Source organism: Salvelinus namaycush, chromosome 1, assembly GCF_016432855.1.
Source record: "Salvelinus namaycush isolate Seneca chromosome 1, SaNama_1.0, whole genome shotgun sequence".
In the NCBI taxonomy this organism is placed as follows: domain Eukaryota; kingdom Metazoa; phylum Chordata; class Actinopteri; order Salmoniformes; family Salmonidae; genus Salvelinus; species Salvelinus namaycush.
In genome coordinates, this window is record NC_052307.1 from 75,908,779 (window position 1) to 75,924,592 (window position 15,814).

General features: G+C 42.2%; 1 protein-coding gene across 2 annotated transcripts in view; it reads left to right on the plus strand.

Annotated features, from left to right (window-relative positions):
- LOC120048882 (neogenin-like) overlaps positions 1 to 15,814 on the plus strand; it is a 186,995-nt gene that overhangs the window by 132,528 nt on the left and 38,653 nt on the right. For both annotated transcript variants that reach the window (XM_038995191.1, XM_038995198.1), the window contains exon 5: positions 9,424 to 9,560. In XM_038995191.1, the coding sequence (XP_038851119.1) occupies positions 9,424 to 9,560 (137 nt within the window). The remainder of the gene's footprint in view (positions 1 to 9,423; positions 9,561 to 15,814) is intronic.

Genomic DNA, 15,814 nt, shown 5'->3' on the forward strand with positions numbered 1-15,814 from the left:
TCGCTGGGAGCCTGGACAGAGAACAGATATTGGAACCTGGGCGCGCTGGGAGCCTGGACAGATATTGGAACCTGGGCTCGCTGGGAGCCTGGACAGAGAACAGATATTGGAACCTGGGCTCGCTGGGAGCCTGGACAGATATTGGAACCTGGGCTATAGTCCTAGGTTCCTCTCCCATGGAGACCCATGGGGTGGCGCCCTATTGGCCCAGCGTCGTCCGGGTTAGGGGAGGGTTTGTCCAGCAGGGATGTCCTTGTCCCATCGCGCACTAGCGACACCTGTGGCGGGCTGGGCGCAGTGCACGCTGACACGGTCGCCAGGTGTACGGTGTTTCCTCTGACACATTGGCACGGCTGGCTTCCGGGTTAAGTGGGCATTGTGTCAAGAAGCAGTACGGCTTGGCTGGGTTGTTTCGAAGGACGCATGACTCTCGACCTTCGCCTCTCCCGAGTTCGTATGGGAGTTGCAGCGATGAGACAAGACTAACTACCAATTGGATACCACGAAATTGGGGGGTAAAAAAAGAATATTCGGCTGCAGTGTGGGTGAAAGTCTCTTGCCTTCGGAGTGGCTTACTTGGTTGTTGGCCTACGCTCCTCCTCAGTCTACTCAAATCCTCACCACCTGATGACCCAGCTGTACATCCATATGTTATGTAGCCACCTGACGACCCAGCTGTACATCCATATGTTATGTAGCCACTAGAGGTCGACCAATTAATCGGAATGGTCGATTAATTAGGGACGATTTCAAGTTTTCATAACAATCGCTAATCTATATATTTTTTTACACCTTTATTTAACTAGGCAAGTCAGTTAAGAACACATTCTTATTTTCAATGACGGCCTAGGAACGGTGGGTTAACCTTTTCATTGCTACCCATCCCGGATCCGGGAGCATCCTCATCAAAAAAGCTGACTAGCATAGCCTAGCCTAACGCGACAGGGATATCATATGATATAATTTTCATGAAATCACAAGTCCAATACAGCAAATGAAAGATAAACATCTTGTGAATCCAGCTATCATTTCTGATTTTTAAAATGTTTTACAGCGAAAACACTATGTATTTCTATTAGCTAACCACAATAGCAAAAGACTCAACCGCATATTTTCACCATTTTTTTACCGCATAGGTAGCTATCACAAAACCGACCAAATAGAGATATAATTAGTCACTAACCAAGAAACAACTTCATCAGATGACAGTCTTATAACATGTTATACAATAAATCTATGTTTTCGAAAATGTGCATATTTGAGGTATAAATCATAGTTTTACATTGCAGCTACCATCAAAAATATCACCAAAGCAGCCAGCCAATAATTACAGAGAGCAACGTGAAATACCTAAATACTCATCATAAAACATTTATGAAAAATACATGGTGTACAGCAAATTAAAGATAAACATCTTGTGATTCCAGCCAATATTTCCGATTTTTTAAAAGTGTTTTACAGCGAAAACACAATATAGCATTATATTAGCTTACCACAATAGCCAAACACACAACCGCATTCATCCACCGTAAAGGTAGCGATCGCAAAAAAACAGCAAAAGATATAAAATTAATCACTAACCTTGACCAACTTCATCAGATGACAGTCCTATAACATCAGGTTATACAATACACTTATGTTTTGTTCGAAAATGTGCATATTTTGAGCTGCAAACCGTGGTTATACATTGTGAATATGTAGCATCGATTCACCAGAATCTCCATAGATATTTTGGACAGTCACCTAATCTAATCAAAGAACTCATCATAAACTTTACTAAAAATACATGTTGGACAGCAAATGAAAGATACACTAGTTCTTAATGCAATCGCCGTGTTAGATTTAAAAAAAATAACTTTACCATAACAAACAGCTTACGTTATAGCGAGACAGCGCCCGCAAAAAGGAAGGAAAATAGGACTAAACATTTTCCACAGAAATACGAAATAACATCATAAATGGTTCTTACTTTTGCTGAGCTTCCATCAGAATCTTGTACAAGGAGTCCTTTGTCCAGAATAAATCGTTGTTTGGTTTTAGAATGTCCTCTTCTCCTGTTGAATTAGCAACCTTAGCTAGCCAAGTGGCGCGAAGATGTCCATCTTCACCTAACGCAGAGAACGGAAAACTCCAAAACTCCCGATAAACGTTGAATAATCTGATAAAACTATATTGAAAAAACATACTTTACGATGATATTATCACATGTATCAAATAAAATCAAAGCCGGAGATATTAGCCGTCTATACCGAACGCTTTTCAGAAGCCAATGCTGATGTCCTTCCCGCGCCTTGGTAGACAAAGGAAATTGTGGTCACGTCATTCCAAGAGCTCTTGTTCGACCTCAGATCAAGCTAGACACCCCATTCCACCTCCCACTGCCTGTTGACATCTAGTGGAAGGCGTATGAAGTGCATGTATATCCATAGATTTCAAGCAATTGAATAGGAAGGCCCTGGAACAGAGCCTCGATTTCAGATTTTTCACTTCCTATCAGGAAGTTTGCTGCAAAATGAGTTCTGTTTTACTCACAGATATAATTCAAACGGTTTTAGAAACTTGAGTGTTTTCTATCCAATAGTAATAATAATATGCATATTGTACGATCTAGAATAGAGTACGAGGCAGTTTAATTTGGGCACAATTTTCTACAAAGTGAAAACAGCGCCCCCATATTGACAAGAAGTTAACTGCCTTGTTCAGGGGCAGAACAACACATTTTTACCTTGTCAGCTCAGGGATTTGTTTTTGCAATCTTCCGGTTACTAGTCCAACTCTCTAACCACCTGCCTTATATTGCACTCCACAAGGAGCATGCATGGCAGGCTGACTACCTGTTACGCAAGGGCAGAAAGAAGCCAAGGTAAGTTGCTAGCTAGCATTAAACTTATCTTATAAAAAACAATCAATCTTAACCTCTCTAGGGTATGTGGGATGGTAGCGTCTCACCTCGTCAACAGCCAGTGAAACTGCAGGGCGCCAAATTCAAAACAGAAATCCCATAATTTAAATTCCTCAAACATACAAGTATTTTACACCATTTTAAAGATACACTTGTTGTAAATCCAGCCACAGTGTCCGATTTCAAAAAGGTTTTATGACGAAAGCACACCAAACGATTATGTTAGGTCAGAGCTAAGTCACAGAAAAACACAGCCATTTTTTTCAGCCAAAGAGAGGAGTAACAAAAAGCAGAAATAGAGATAAAATTAATCACTAACCTTTGATGATCTTCTTCAGATGACACTCATAGGACTTCATGTTACACAATACATGTTTGTTTTGTTCGGTAAAGTTCATATTTATATCCAAAAATCTGAGTTTAGGCGGGACGCTACTGTCTCACTTGGTCAAAAGCCAGAGAAAATGCAGAGCGCCAAATTCAAATAAATTACTATAAAAATCTAACTTTCATTAAATCACACATGAAAGATACCAAATTAAAGCTACACTGGTTGTGAATCCAGCCAACATGTCAGAATTCAAATAGGCTTTTCGGCGAAAGCAAACGATGCTATTATCTGAGGATAGCACCATAGTTAACAAAGAGAGAAGCATATTTCAACCCTGCAGGCGCGACACAAAACGCAGAAATAAAAATATAATTCATGCCTTTGACGAGCTTCTGTTGTTGGCACTCCAATATGTCCCATAAACATCACAAATGGTCCTTTTGTTCGATTAATTCCGTCGATATATATCCAAATGTCCATTTATTTGGTGCGTTTGATCCAGAAAAACACCGGTTCCAACTTGTGCAACGTGATTACAAAATATCTCAAAGGTTACCTGTAAACTTTGCCAAAACATTTCAAACTACTTTTGTAATACAACTTTAGTTATTTTTTTATGTAAATAATCGATAAAATTGAAGACAGGATGATCTGTATTCAATGCAGGATTAAAACAAACTGTAGCTAGCTTTCTGGTCACGCCCCTCTAACAAACAGTACACTTCAAGTGACCCTCGTTCAAGATGGCCGTACTTCTTCATTACACAAAGGAAAAAACCTCAACCAATTTCTAAAGACTGTTGACATCCAGTGGAAGCGGTAGGAACTGCAAGAAGGTCCCTTAGTAATCTGGATTCCCAATGAAAACCCATTGAAAAGAGTGACCTCAAAAAAAAAAAAGATCTGAATGGTTTGTCCTCGGGGTTTCGCCTGCTAAATAAGTTATGTTATACTCAGACATGATTCAAACAGTTTTAGAAACTTCAGAGTGTTTTCTATCCAAATCTACTAATAATATGCATATCTTATCTTCTGGGGATGAGTAGCTGGCAGTTGAATTTGGGTATGCTTTTCATCCAAACGTGAAAATGCTGCCCCCTATCCTAGAGAAGTTAACATAATCACTAGTTAACTACACATGGTTGATGATATTACTAGTTTATCTAGCGTGTCCTGCGTTGCATATAATCGATGTGCCTACTTCGACAAACGGTGGTGATTTAACAAGCGCATTTGCGAAGTAAGCATTGTCGTTGCACCAATGTACCTAACCATAAACATCAATGCAATTTCTTTTAAAAACAATACATAAGTATATATTTTTTAATCTGCATATTTTGTTAATATTGCCTGCTAACACGAATTTCTTATAATTAGACTTAGGGATGCCATCCGTTAGATAAAATGCGGAACGGTTCCGTATTTCACTGAAAGAATAAATGTTTTGTTTTCGAAATGATAGTTTCCGGATTCGACCATTTTAATGACCAAAGGCTCGTATTTCTGTGTGTTATAATTAAATCTATGATTTGAGAGAGCAGTCTGACTGAGCGATGGTAGGCAGCAGCAGGCTCGTAAGCATTCATTCAAACAGCACTTTCGTGCGTTTGCCAGCAGCTATTGCGCTGTTTATGACTTCAAGCCTATCAACTCCCGAGATTAGGCTGGCAATACTAAAGTGCCTATAAGAACATCCAATAGTCAAAGGTATATGAAATACAAATCGTATAGAGAGAAATAGTCCTATTATTCCTATAATAACTACAACCTAAAACTTCTTACCTGGGAATATTGAAGACTCATGTTAAAAGGAACCACCAGCTTTCATATGTTCTCATGTTCTGAGCAAGGAACTTAAACGTTAGCTTTTTTACATGGCACATTGCACTTTTACTTTCTTCTCCAACACTGTTTTTGCATTATTTGAACCAAATTGAACATGTTTGATTATTTATTTGAGGCTAAATTGATTTTATTGATGTATTATATTAAGTTCAAATAAGTGTTCATTCAGTATTGTTGTAAATGTCATTATTACAAATAAATTTTAAAAAATCGTCCGATTTAATCGGTATCGGCTATTTTTGTTCCTCCAATAATCGGTATCGGCGTTGAAAATAATAATCGGTCGACCTCTAGTAGCCACCTGACGACCCAGCTGTACATCCATATGTTATGTAGCCACCTGACGACCCAGCTGTACATCCATATGTTATGTAGCCACCTGACGACCCAGCTGTACATCCATATGTTATGTAGCCACCTGACGACCCAGCTGTACATCCATATGTTATGTAGCCACCTGACGACCCAGCTGTACATCCATATGTTATGTAGCCACCTGACGACCCAGCTGTACATCCATATGTTATGTAGCCACCTGACGACCCAGCTGTACATCCATATGTTATGTAGCCACCTGACGACCCAGCTGTACATCTATATGTTATGTAGCCACCTGACGACCCAGCTGTACATCCATATGTTATGTAGCCACCTGACGACCCAGCTGTACATCCATATGTTATGTAGCCACCTGACGACCCAGCTGTACATCCATATGTTATGTAGCCACCTGACAACCCAGCTGTACATCCATATGTTATGTAGCCACCTGACGACCCAGCTGTACATCCATATGTTATGTAGCCACCTGACGACCCAGCTGTACATCCTTGCAGCCAGACATGCTTCATCAGTACATCAACACTTCCAAGCACGCCAGTGACGCGGCTCTCTCTGCCAGGTGAAAATGACAATAGTACCATATCTCTAGCTTGCATTAGCTAACACAAAGCGCAAGCCCAATTAGCGCCATATCAACCGGTACCTGCGACATCTCACCTAGCACTCAATACCGTTCTCCGATAGCGTGTCTGCCGTCCTCGTGGCGGCGGCGAACGGATGCTAAGTGACAGTGTAAATTTGGAGCTAATTAAAAAGCCCTTTGTAGGTGAGGACTGTGTAATGCATGTTTAATTAAGCCCAGGCTCCTGCCTCTTCCACTGAAGAGTCCCTGTTACCACGGTGATGTGGCATATCTCACGGTCACAACAGCTCCGGCTCGGATTTGAATACAGCATAGGGAGGAATTAGCCACGACAATGGAGCTAGGCCATATTGCTTCCCATGTTACTGATTCAACCCTTTCAATTGACTTACAATCTTTCCTCATTGACTGAAAGGTGGGAGTGGTGACATCTTAAACTGTAGTCATTTTAAGATCTCATTCTTATAAAGCGTGGAGAGACTGTGGCTTTCCTACGAAGCCTTCTGGATGTAGTGGAAAGGTATTGACGTCTTCAATACCTGCACCTCACTGTGTCACAATGCCACTGTCAATGAGAGTAGACGCCCTGGTGGAGCGAAGGCCTTCAATGGAGCCCAGCGACTGTTCTAAAAGGACTAAAGGAGTCCTATTGATCTGTTCAGTTCCACACTGTGTCTTTTGAATGGCCCCAACTCCTACACCTACTAAAAGAACATGGACAACATTTTGGCGGCCCTGAGAAGAAGGGAGAGAAGCCACTGTTGTAAGAGAAGCAAGCTAGAGCAAGGTATTTGTGGCTTGTTTCATAAAGCGGTCTCAGGACCTGGGGAGAAGACAAAATACTCCTTTATGAGTTACTGTTATGATGTTCTGTCTGTTTTTCCATGAAGAGGTGGGAGGTGTTGGCGGCCCTGACTGCAGCTAGTGTTCCCCTCTCTTATACAATCTGTGGTTGGGTCTGGACTGCTGTGTGGAACTCCCGTCCTGTAGGCTACACTGCCTAGTTGGTTGCGCACCATAGGGCAGTCGACTGCACCACCAGCCAACCAGCCATTCACCTCTGGGAACGTCTCAGTGAATAGCACTCACACTCTAAACAAGAGGCTGTTGTCACACTGGGACCAACATAATATTCACTTACTGCAGTGTGTGTTATTTCACAAGTGTTCATTCAAAACTTTCCGCTGGGGCAGTTCCACTAATCTTATCAAAATATATGAACGGGTTCAATCATGCGTTTGACCTCACCAACAGTCTATCCATAGTCAATCCAGGCGGTGTGAAGATCATTGGAATTGTGCTCTGAACAAGCCACATCTTTCCCTCAGTCAGCAGTGTGATGTCATCCAGACAGCAGGTAGAGGCCCAGTCCAACAAACAGCTCTGTTACACAGCAGATGGCCCAGGGTGCTGTAAGCAGCCAATCAGTTGACCCAGGGTGCTGTAAGCAGCCATTCCAGGCAGGGCAAAGTGGTGGGGAGGGAGAGGGAGTGAAAAAGAGCGCAGGAAGGGTGCACGCTGCGGTGGAAATCCCAGCTAGTCAGGAGTTTAAAGCCAAATCGATGGCCGGCAGACGGTGGGTTCTGCAGTTTGCATTTCTACGATCTCTGCCTCCCCTCTGTTTCCTGGTACCGCCAAGGGCTATTTTCTCTACTATCACTCTCTCCCTACTGTACCTCTCTCCCCCTACTGTACCTCTCTCTCACTCACACACACACACACACACACACACACACACACACACACACACACACACACACACACACACACACACACACACACACACACACACACACACACACACACACACACAATCTCACCAGTGCTCTCCTTCATAACCTATTGATTTCTTCCTCTTCCTCTGCATCACACGTTAAATCAACACTGTTGTCGGAGGCCTGCTACCCTCCTGGAATATTGAGCAGTTCAAAGGACAAGCTCTTTAAGAGGAAGGTCACTGGGTTTGTTGGAAGATGAGATGCGGCTTTAGGTTGGGAAAAGGGGTTATTTTGGATGCACACGTAACCAAATCTCCCAGGCCTGAAGAAATTAATTGATGCTTCCACCTAGTATTGGGTTCTTCATACCATTCAGTTGTCGGTGAGCCAATGAGATGAGGTTATCTCTGTTACCATCTTAGTGTGAATGTCTTGGTGCTGGGTCATCAACAGTATTATAGTGGGCGGGTCACCGTTCATGCTCTTGAATTACAATCACACATTTTAGCTGAACACAAGATAACTCAAGTAATCATCTACAGTGCCTTCAGAAAGTATTCACACACAATTCCCCATAATGTGAAAGTGCAATTTTGTTTGTTTATTTTTTTCTAAGCTGAAATATCTTGAGTCAAAAAGTATTCAACCACTTTGTTATGGCAAACCTAAAAACGTTCAGGAATAAAAATGTGCTGAACAAATCAGATAATATATTGCATTGAACATGTATGTGTTCAATAATAGTGGTTAACATGATTTTTGAATGACTTCCCCATCTCTGTACCCCACACATACAACTATCTGTTAGGTCCCTCAATTGAGTAGTGAATTTCAAGCACATATTCAAGCACAAAGTCTAGGGGAGGTTTTCAATGTCTCGCAAAGAAGGGCACCAATTGGTAGATGTGTTTTAGGTTATCGTCCTGCTGAAAGGTGAATTTGTCTGCTTTTTAATTGGTCAAATTTACACAAGTTGATTACCAAGACAACATTGAATGTTCATGAGTGGTCTAGTTACAGTTTTTACTTCAATCGGCTTTAAAATCTATGGCAAGACTTGAAAATGGCTGTCTAGCCAAGATTAACAATCAACTTGACAGAGCTTGAAGGATTTTTGAAAAGAATAATGGGCAAATGTTGCACAATCCAGGTGTGGAAATCTCTTAGAGACTTACCCAAAAAGACTCACAGCTGTAATCGCTGCCGAAGGTGATACTACAAAAGTATTGATTCGGGGGTGTGAATATTTATGTGAATTAAATATTTTTGTATTTCATTTTCAATAAATTTGCAACAATGTCTAAACATGTTTTCACTTAGTCATTATGGGGTATTGGGTGTAGATGAGTATTTAATCCATGTTGAATTCAGGCTGTAAAATAATCAAATGTGGAATAAATCAAGGGGTGTGACTGCTTTGTGAAGGCCCTGTATTATGATGGCATGAAAAGCAGAGGACTCGCATACAGAGCTGTAATATATTGTGGCAACTTGTGAATCACACGTGAAACGAGGACGCCAGCTCGTGAACGATAATCATGCTGCTCAGCCGTTCCTCACTCAGCCCTTGCTCACTCAGCCGTTCCTCACTCACACTGAGGAAGGCGCTAGCTGAAACAGTTGTCAAATCTCTGCCGATTTACCTCCTGAAATCTACAAGTGAATTCTAATTTTCCCACCTCTCTGTTCTTTTGTCTGGCAGTGAGGGGAAGTTGGAGTTGGTGGGAGGAGGCAGTCTGTTGATCTACAACCTGACTGAGGAGGATGCAGGCATCTACAGCTGTATGGCAGACATCACTAACAACACTATCGAGGCCAAGGCAGAGCTCACTGTACAAGGTACTGCACTGATGAAGTCAAACACATCACTTTTCATGGAGTACTAGCCTGGGAAAAGCCTCATCTGATACAGTGTGTTTCACACACTTAAACGATCTGTCACATACCGTTATCAGTTAGCAAATGGTTTTGATCCAAATGGGTCTTTTGAGTGTCAAATTTTAATAGCCACCTACGATATCTATATAATTTAGCACCGAACACCCAGAGTGAAACTTTCCCCAGGACACACACTATTGGTCAGCTCTTGATAGGGTATCATCAATATACTGTAGATAGACACCACACCATTACAAGCATTAAGTGTGCATTCCATGTAGCATTGTATCAAAACCACCCATCAGAATAGCCTGTTGCAGTACAATGTAGATAGGAAGTAGGTAGTTGAACCGTAGATAACGTGAAATCAACCCCCCTGTTTATTTTCTTCTCCTGTTCTCTGTGTTGATGTGACTAGGAAGTGTTAATCTCATATCCCCTGTATTTATCCCAAAGTGTTACAGAAATATAATGGCTACACACGTCCTTATTTCTATTCATTTCTCATCTTCCTCCACAACATCCTGTGTGGCTCAGTTGGTAGAGCATGTCGTTTGCCAGGGTTGTGGGTTCGATTCCCACGGGGGACCAGTAGGTAAATGTATGTACTCACTACTGGAAGTCACTCTGGATGAGAGTGCCTGCTAAAATGGCTCAATTGTGTTGACATGTTGTGCAGAAGCACCGGTAAAGTGTGACATTAATTGGTTCTCCTGACAATTGTACAAAATAAATGCTCAATTGGCTGCCTCAGGAAAAGGCTTTTATTTTATTTTGAAGGACATGGATACAAATGTGTAGGGCACAATTGATGGACATTTCTAGAATAAAAAGTCTCTCTTTCGAAAGACCTAAAGCCTTTTCACCCAATTGAATGTGATGTAGGCTTTGTGGCAGGTTTCTGTACATATTTGTTTCCGAGAAATAAACCAAACGTTGATGTGACCCAATGGAAGACTTTGTCATGATTAGTGTGGTGGTTTCTGCTGCAGAATGATTGAGGGGCCCTACAGGCAGCTGTTGCTTGTCTGTTGAATTGAGTTGAACAGTTTGAGGACTGCGGTTGGCTGCTTTGCTTAAGGGGATCGTGCGGGGACACACACACATCACTCTGAATCAAAACAAGACAGGATGTATTCTCCACTCTCCACGCCAACCCATAGTTTGGTTTGATTTCCAAGCTGTGAACCTAGAACTTTGAAAAAAGTTTTCAAGTGTTGTTGCTTTGCTCTTGTTTACTCAAAATCTATTCTGAATCAGTGGAGTTGCTTGTCACTCATTTTTAAAGATGGCTAGAACTCCTGAAACAACAGTCCCATGGCTTTAGTTTGACATGGCAGATACTGTACAGTCTAGTCTGTCTCTCTAGGCCTCACTTCACTGCATTCCCACGGACCAATGGGGGCGGTCCCGCGCAACATGCGCACAGGTCACGCGCGCGCCAAACACACTGTCTCTCACACACACGCGCATAGTCACACAAGAGAGTGTGTGTAATGGCTCCAGGGGCCCTCTCTGCCAGGGTGGAGGGACCAGGCTGTGTGGCTGCGCTGCAATGTCTCCCCCTTTATTGGAGCTGGCAAGACAATAAATGAGGCCAGAGGACGCAGCAGGTTTTAATTACAGGGCCTGTGCCATTGTTGCACTGCGGAGGCCTGGGTTGAGGGTTCTTGGTTTTAAATGGTCCTTTCTCCAGGACTGAAATGTGTGTGTGTGTGTGTATTTGTCTGTGAGTTCCTTAATGCATTTCTATATGTTAGGTAACGTGTGTGAGAGATTCTGGGTGGTGGAAATGTGTGCCTGCCGTGTTCGTTCCATGTGCTCTTCATAGGCAGGACAAGCCTGGGTCCAGTAAAGGTTTAATAGCCTGCCTGTACAGAGGGAATATTTATATATTTATATTTGAGCTAGGAGCTAGCTCAGTGGGGTGTGAGATATTTCCTCTAATGTAGAAATAGATTGAGATGGGAAACTAGAAGATGAGACTTGATGTTTTGTCCACCCACAGTCCAGAATAGTGGCTGTAAATGGCCCTCTAGAGCTGAGGCAGTGGGAGTCTGATAAGAATCTCTGGGTGTTTGAACTGTGACATATTGCCTTCCTGATCTCTCCCAGTCGGTCGCCCCAACGTCATCAACCTGGCATTTTCAGGAAATAAAATAAACGTTCCATGAGCTATTTTGGGCACGGACACGTTATGGGGAAGGAAACACCCCTTTTCACTGCTTTATGGGATTTGGGGATTTGCCTATCTTTTTGGGATCGTGAACGAGAGTGTGATGCTCTCGTGTAGATGCTCATACTGTGCCTGTGTGTTGTCATGTGAGATGGTCTGTTAGACAGAAAGTATCTCTCCATGTTCCAGTCTGTTTGTTCTGTGTGTGACAGCGAGGCCCCACTAGTGCTCTGGCGTGAACTCAGCACTCGCCAGTGTGTGACGAGTGTTATTCACTCGCCAGTGTGTGACGCGTGTTATTCAGTTTGTCTACTTTGAATCGTGATTGGACGGTTTTCTCTGCTAACCAATGGCGAGCTTCTAAAAAGCTAGAATAGCTCTTATCTGGGTGTATAAGAAGGTAGAGCCACAGAGGCTTCCCCATTTCAAGTAGATTGAATGTCAAGAAAATAATTGGACCACATTTGTCAGGAATTCTTCAAGTTGCACATTACCTTTATGCAACGGAAAACCCCACATAGCTCCAAGACATCTCCTCTACTGTACCTCTGGCTCAGTTAGACAGTTTAAACATTACAGTTCTATTTCAATGCACTCTACTAAGTGGTCCCCCAGCGGATACATTTAATTGCTTGTTGCCATGTTAAGGATGTATATTAAACTTGAACATGGACCATAATTGATTTAGCCATGGGAAGCATGCCTAGTTTTTTCCCCCTGTTTGCTCTCTTCACAGCAACCAAAACTAATTCCCCTATTAACCCTGGTGGTTTAGCACATTTCATCACTTAATTAACAAAAACTTATGTCTAGAAGTGACTGTATTAAAGGGATAGTTTCAGGATGTTGTTAATGAGTCAATTTATCTACAGAGTCAGATGAACTTGTGGATACAATTTTGATGTTTCTGCCTGCAGTTTGGAGTTTGCTAGTGTTAGCGCAATTACTTTCCTGTAGACATCCAGTTATTGTGCTAACGCTAGTTAGCATTGGCTCGAGAAACTACAGTTGAAGTTGGAAGTTTACATACACTTAGGTTGGAGTCATTAAAACTTGTTTTTCAACCACTCCACAAATTTCTTGTTAACAAACTATAGTTTTGGCAAGTCGGTTAGGACATCTACTTTGTGCATGACACAAGTAATTGTTCCAACAATTGTTTACAGACAGATAATTTCACTTATAATTCACTGTATCACAATTCCAGTGGGTCATAAGTTTACATACACTAAGTTGACTGTACCTTTAAACAGCTTGGAAAATTCCAGAAAATGATGTTGTGGCTTTAGAAGCTTCTGATAGGCTAATTGACATCATTTGAGTCAATTGGAGGTGTACCTGTGGATGTATTTCAAGGCCTACCTTCAAACTCAGTGCCTCTTTGCTTGACATCATGGGAAAATCAAAAGAAATCAGCCAAAAAATTGTAGACCACAAGTCTGGTTCATCCTTGGGAGCAATTTCCAAACGCCTGATGTACCACATTCGTCTGTACAAACTATAGTACGCGAGTATAAACACCATGGGACCATGCAGCCATCATACCGCTCAGGAGGAGACGCGGTCTATCTCCTAGAGATGAACTTACTTTGGTGCGAAAAGTACAAATCAATCCTGGAGGAAACAGGTACAAAAGTATCTATATCCACAGTAAAATGAGTCCTATATCGACATAACCTGAAAGGCCGCTCAGCAAGGAAGAAGCCACTGCTCCAAAACCGCCATTAAAGAAAGCCAGACTACGGTTTGCAACTGCACATGGGGACAAAGATCAGAGGACATTTCTCCAAAAAGTACAGTCTGATGAAACATTAATAGAACTGTTTGGCCATAATGACCATCGTTATGTTAGCCGGAAAAAGGGGGAGGCTTGCAAGCCGAAGAACACTATCCCAACCGTGAAGCATGGGGGGGTGGCAGCATCCTGTTGTGGGGGTGCTTTGCTGCAGGAGGGACTGGTGCCCTTCACAAATAGATGGCATCATGAGGGAGGAAAATTATGTGGATATATTGAAGCAACATCTCAAGACATCAGTCAAGAAGTTAAAGCTTGGTTGCGAATGGGTCTTCCAAATGGACAATGACTCCAAGCGTACTTCCAAAGTTGTGGCAAAATTGCTTAAGGATAACAAAGTCAAGGTATTGGATTGGCCATGACAAAGCCCTGACCTCAATCCTATAGAAAATGTGTGGGCAGAACTGAAAAAGCATTTGCTGGCGAGGAGGCCTACAAACCTGACTGTTACACCAGCTCTGTCAGGAGGAATGGGCCAAAATTCACCAACTTATTGTGGGAAGCTTGTGGAAAGCAACCTGAAACGTTTGACCCAAGTTAAACCATTTGAAGGCAATGCTACCAAATACGAATTGAACGTATGTAAACTTCTGACTCACTGGGAATGTGATGAAAGAACTAAAAGCTGAAATAAATCATTCTCTCTACTATTATTCTGACATTTCACATTCTTAAAATAAAGTGGTGATCCTAACTGACCTAAGACAGGGAATTTTTACTAGGATTAAATGTCAGGAATTGTGAAACACCTTAGCCAAATATGTTTAAAGTCAGTTTATGTAAACTTCAACTGTGCCTCTAACTTCCTTCATACTGGACACAGATACATAAAGATGGCATCCAGGAGTTCTTCATCTGACTGGGAAAGTAGATAAAGGGCCTTATTGCCAAAATCCCGAAGTATCTCTTTTAAAAGAACAGCGCTAGGCCAACATAGTTGCTCTCATGTTGGAGGAGGGACAGTGTTACTGTATCTCCTAAGAAACACAAAGAATACAATCAGTCTCAATGACTATTGTGTTTACAATGGCTTGTATGGAAAGCAGTACCACACTTGGAAGAAACTATAGGAAACATGTACATTGTGATAGCTAGCTGGTATTAAACAACATAAGTATGAAATGATTTTGACTAGAGCAGTGAGGTAGCAAGATCTGATGAATTGATGTGAAAAGTAAGGTCACATACTTTATAGCATAAAGACAAAACATTGACTCAGATGCTAGACGTCAGGGTCATGGACAATATCAAGTTGTAATGCTGAATATATACACAGACATGGTGTAAATATTACAGCCCCCCCCCCCCCCCAGAGTGCAGATAGGGTTGAGTCAATTGACCAGGTACAGGGCCCTGTTCCAATACCTAGAAAAATCCATCTGTCCCTTGATGGAAGGAGGGAAGGGTTCCATTACAGAGACATCAACCGTTACATGTCAGATCATTGATTACTTTAAGGAATAAGGTTGGCAGGAAGGATATTGTCAGAGTATTAGAACAGGGGCCTTGGCTTCTGTTTTGTAGGAGTCTGGTCTTTTGACTTGTAACTGTTTGAAGGAAATACCAGCGAGAACTAACTACATTCAGAAGCGTAGCCGTCCAATATTTTGTCATTTCTACCAGCTTCTAGCTTTAGTTTGGGCCATGTTGTTCATGGACCATCCTAAAAGGCGGTGGGTGTTAGACGTCCCAGGACTGACCTCTGTGGTTATTACCCAGAATGCATTCCTTGCTGCTGCTGTATGTTGGCCCAGGCGCTGGAAAACAATGATCAAGCTTCTGACCACCGCCGCCTTATTCTTCCCTCACTGTTTGTTTTGTTCGGGATTTAGACTAAAGCCGTTATCGTGAAAAGAACAGGAGAGCTAATTAGCTCAAGCCCATGCTCCGTTCCCCCCTCCGGGTAGAGTACAAGCCTCACTGGCCAGGCTGGAGGTTTTATTGGAGTCATAAAGCTAAATATGGCTAGGGGCTAAGCTAATCAAAAGAGGACCATTGGACTCTCCCAAAACGTTTGTTTGGTGTGTAAAACCCTCTAATCCAGATAAGTAAAGAAGAGCGATGGATCCTCACTCAAACATATGTTGTGTAATGTAGCTATGCAATCCAAGTTAAATGTCTTTTGTCTTTGTGCCTGCCTTGTATCATAGTCAGAATTATAATGGCTTGAGTGCTAACTATGCTTACTGTAGATGCCCTTGTACTGAGGGTGCGTTCAGGATTGCAATGTTTTGAGCTTCGACC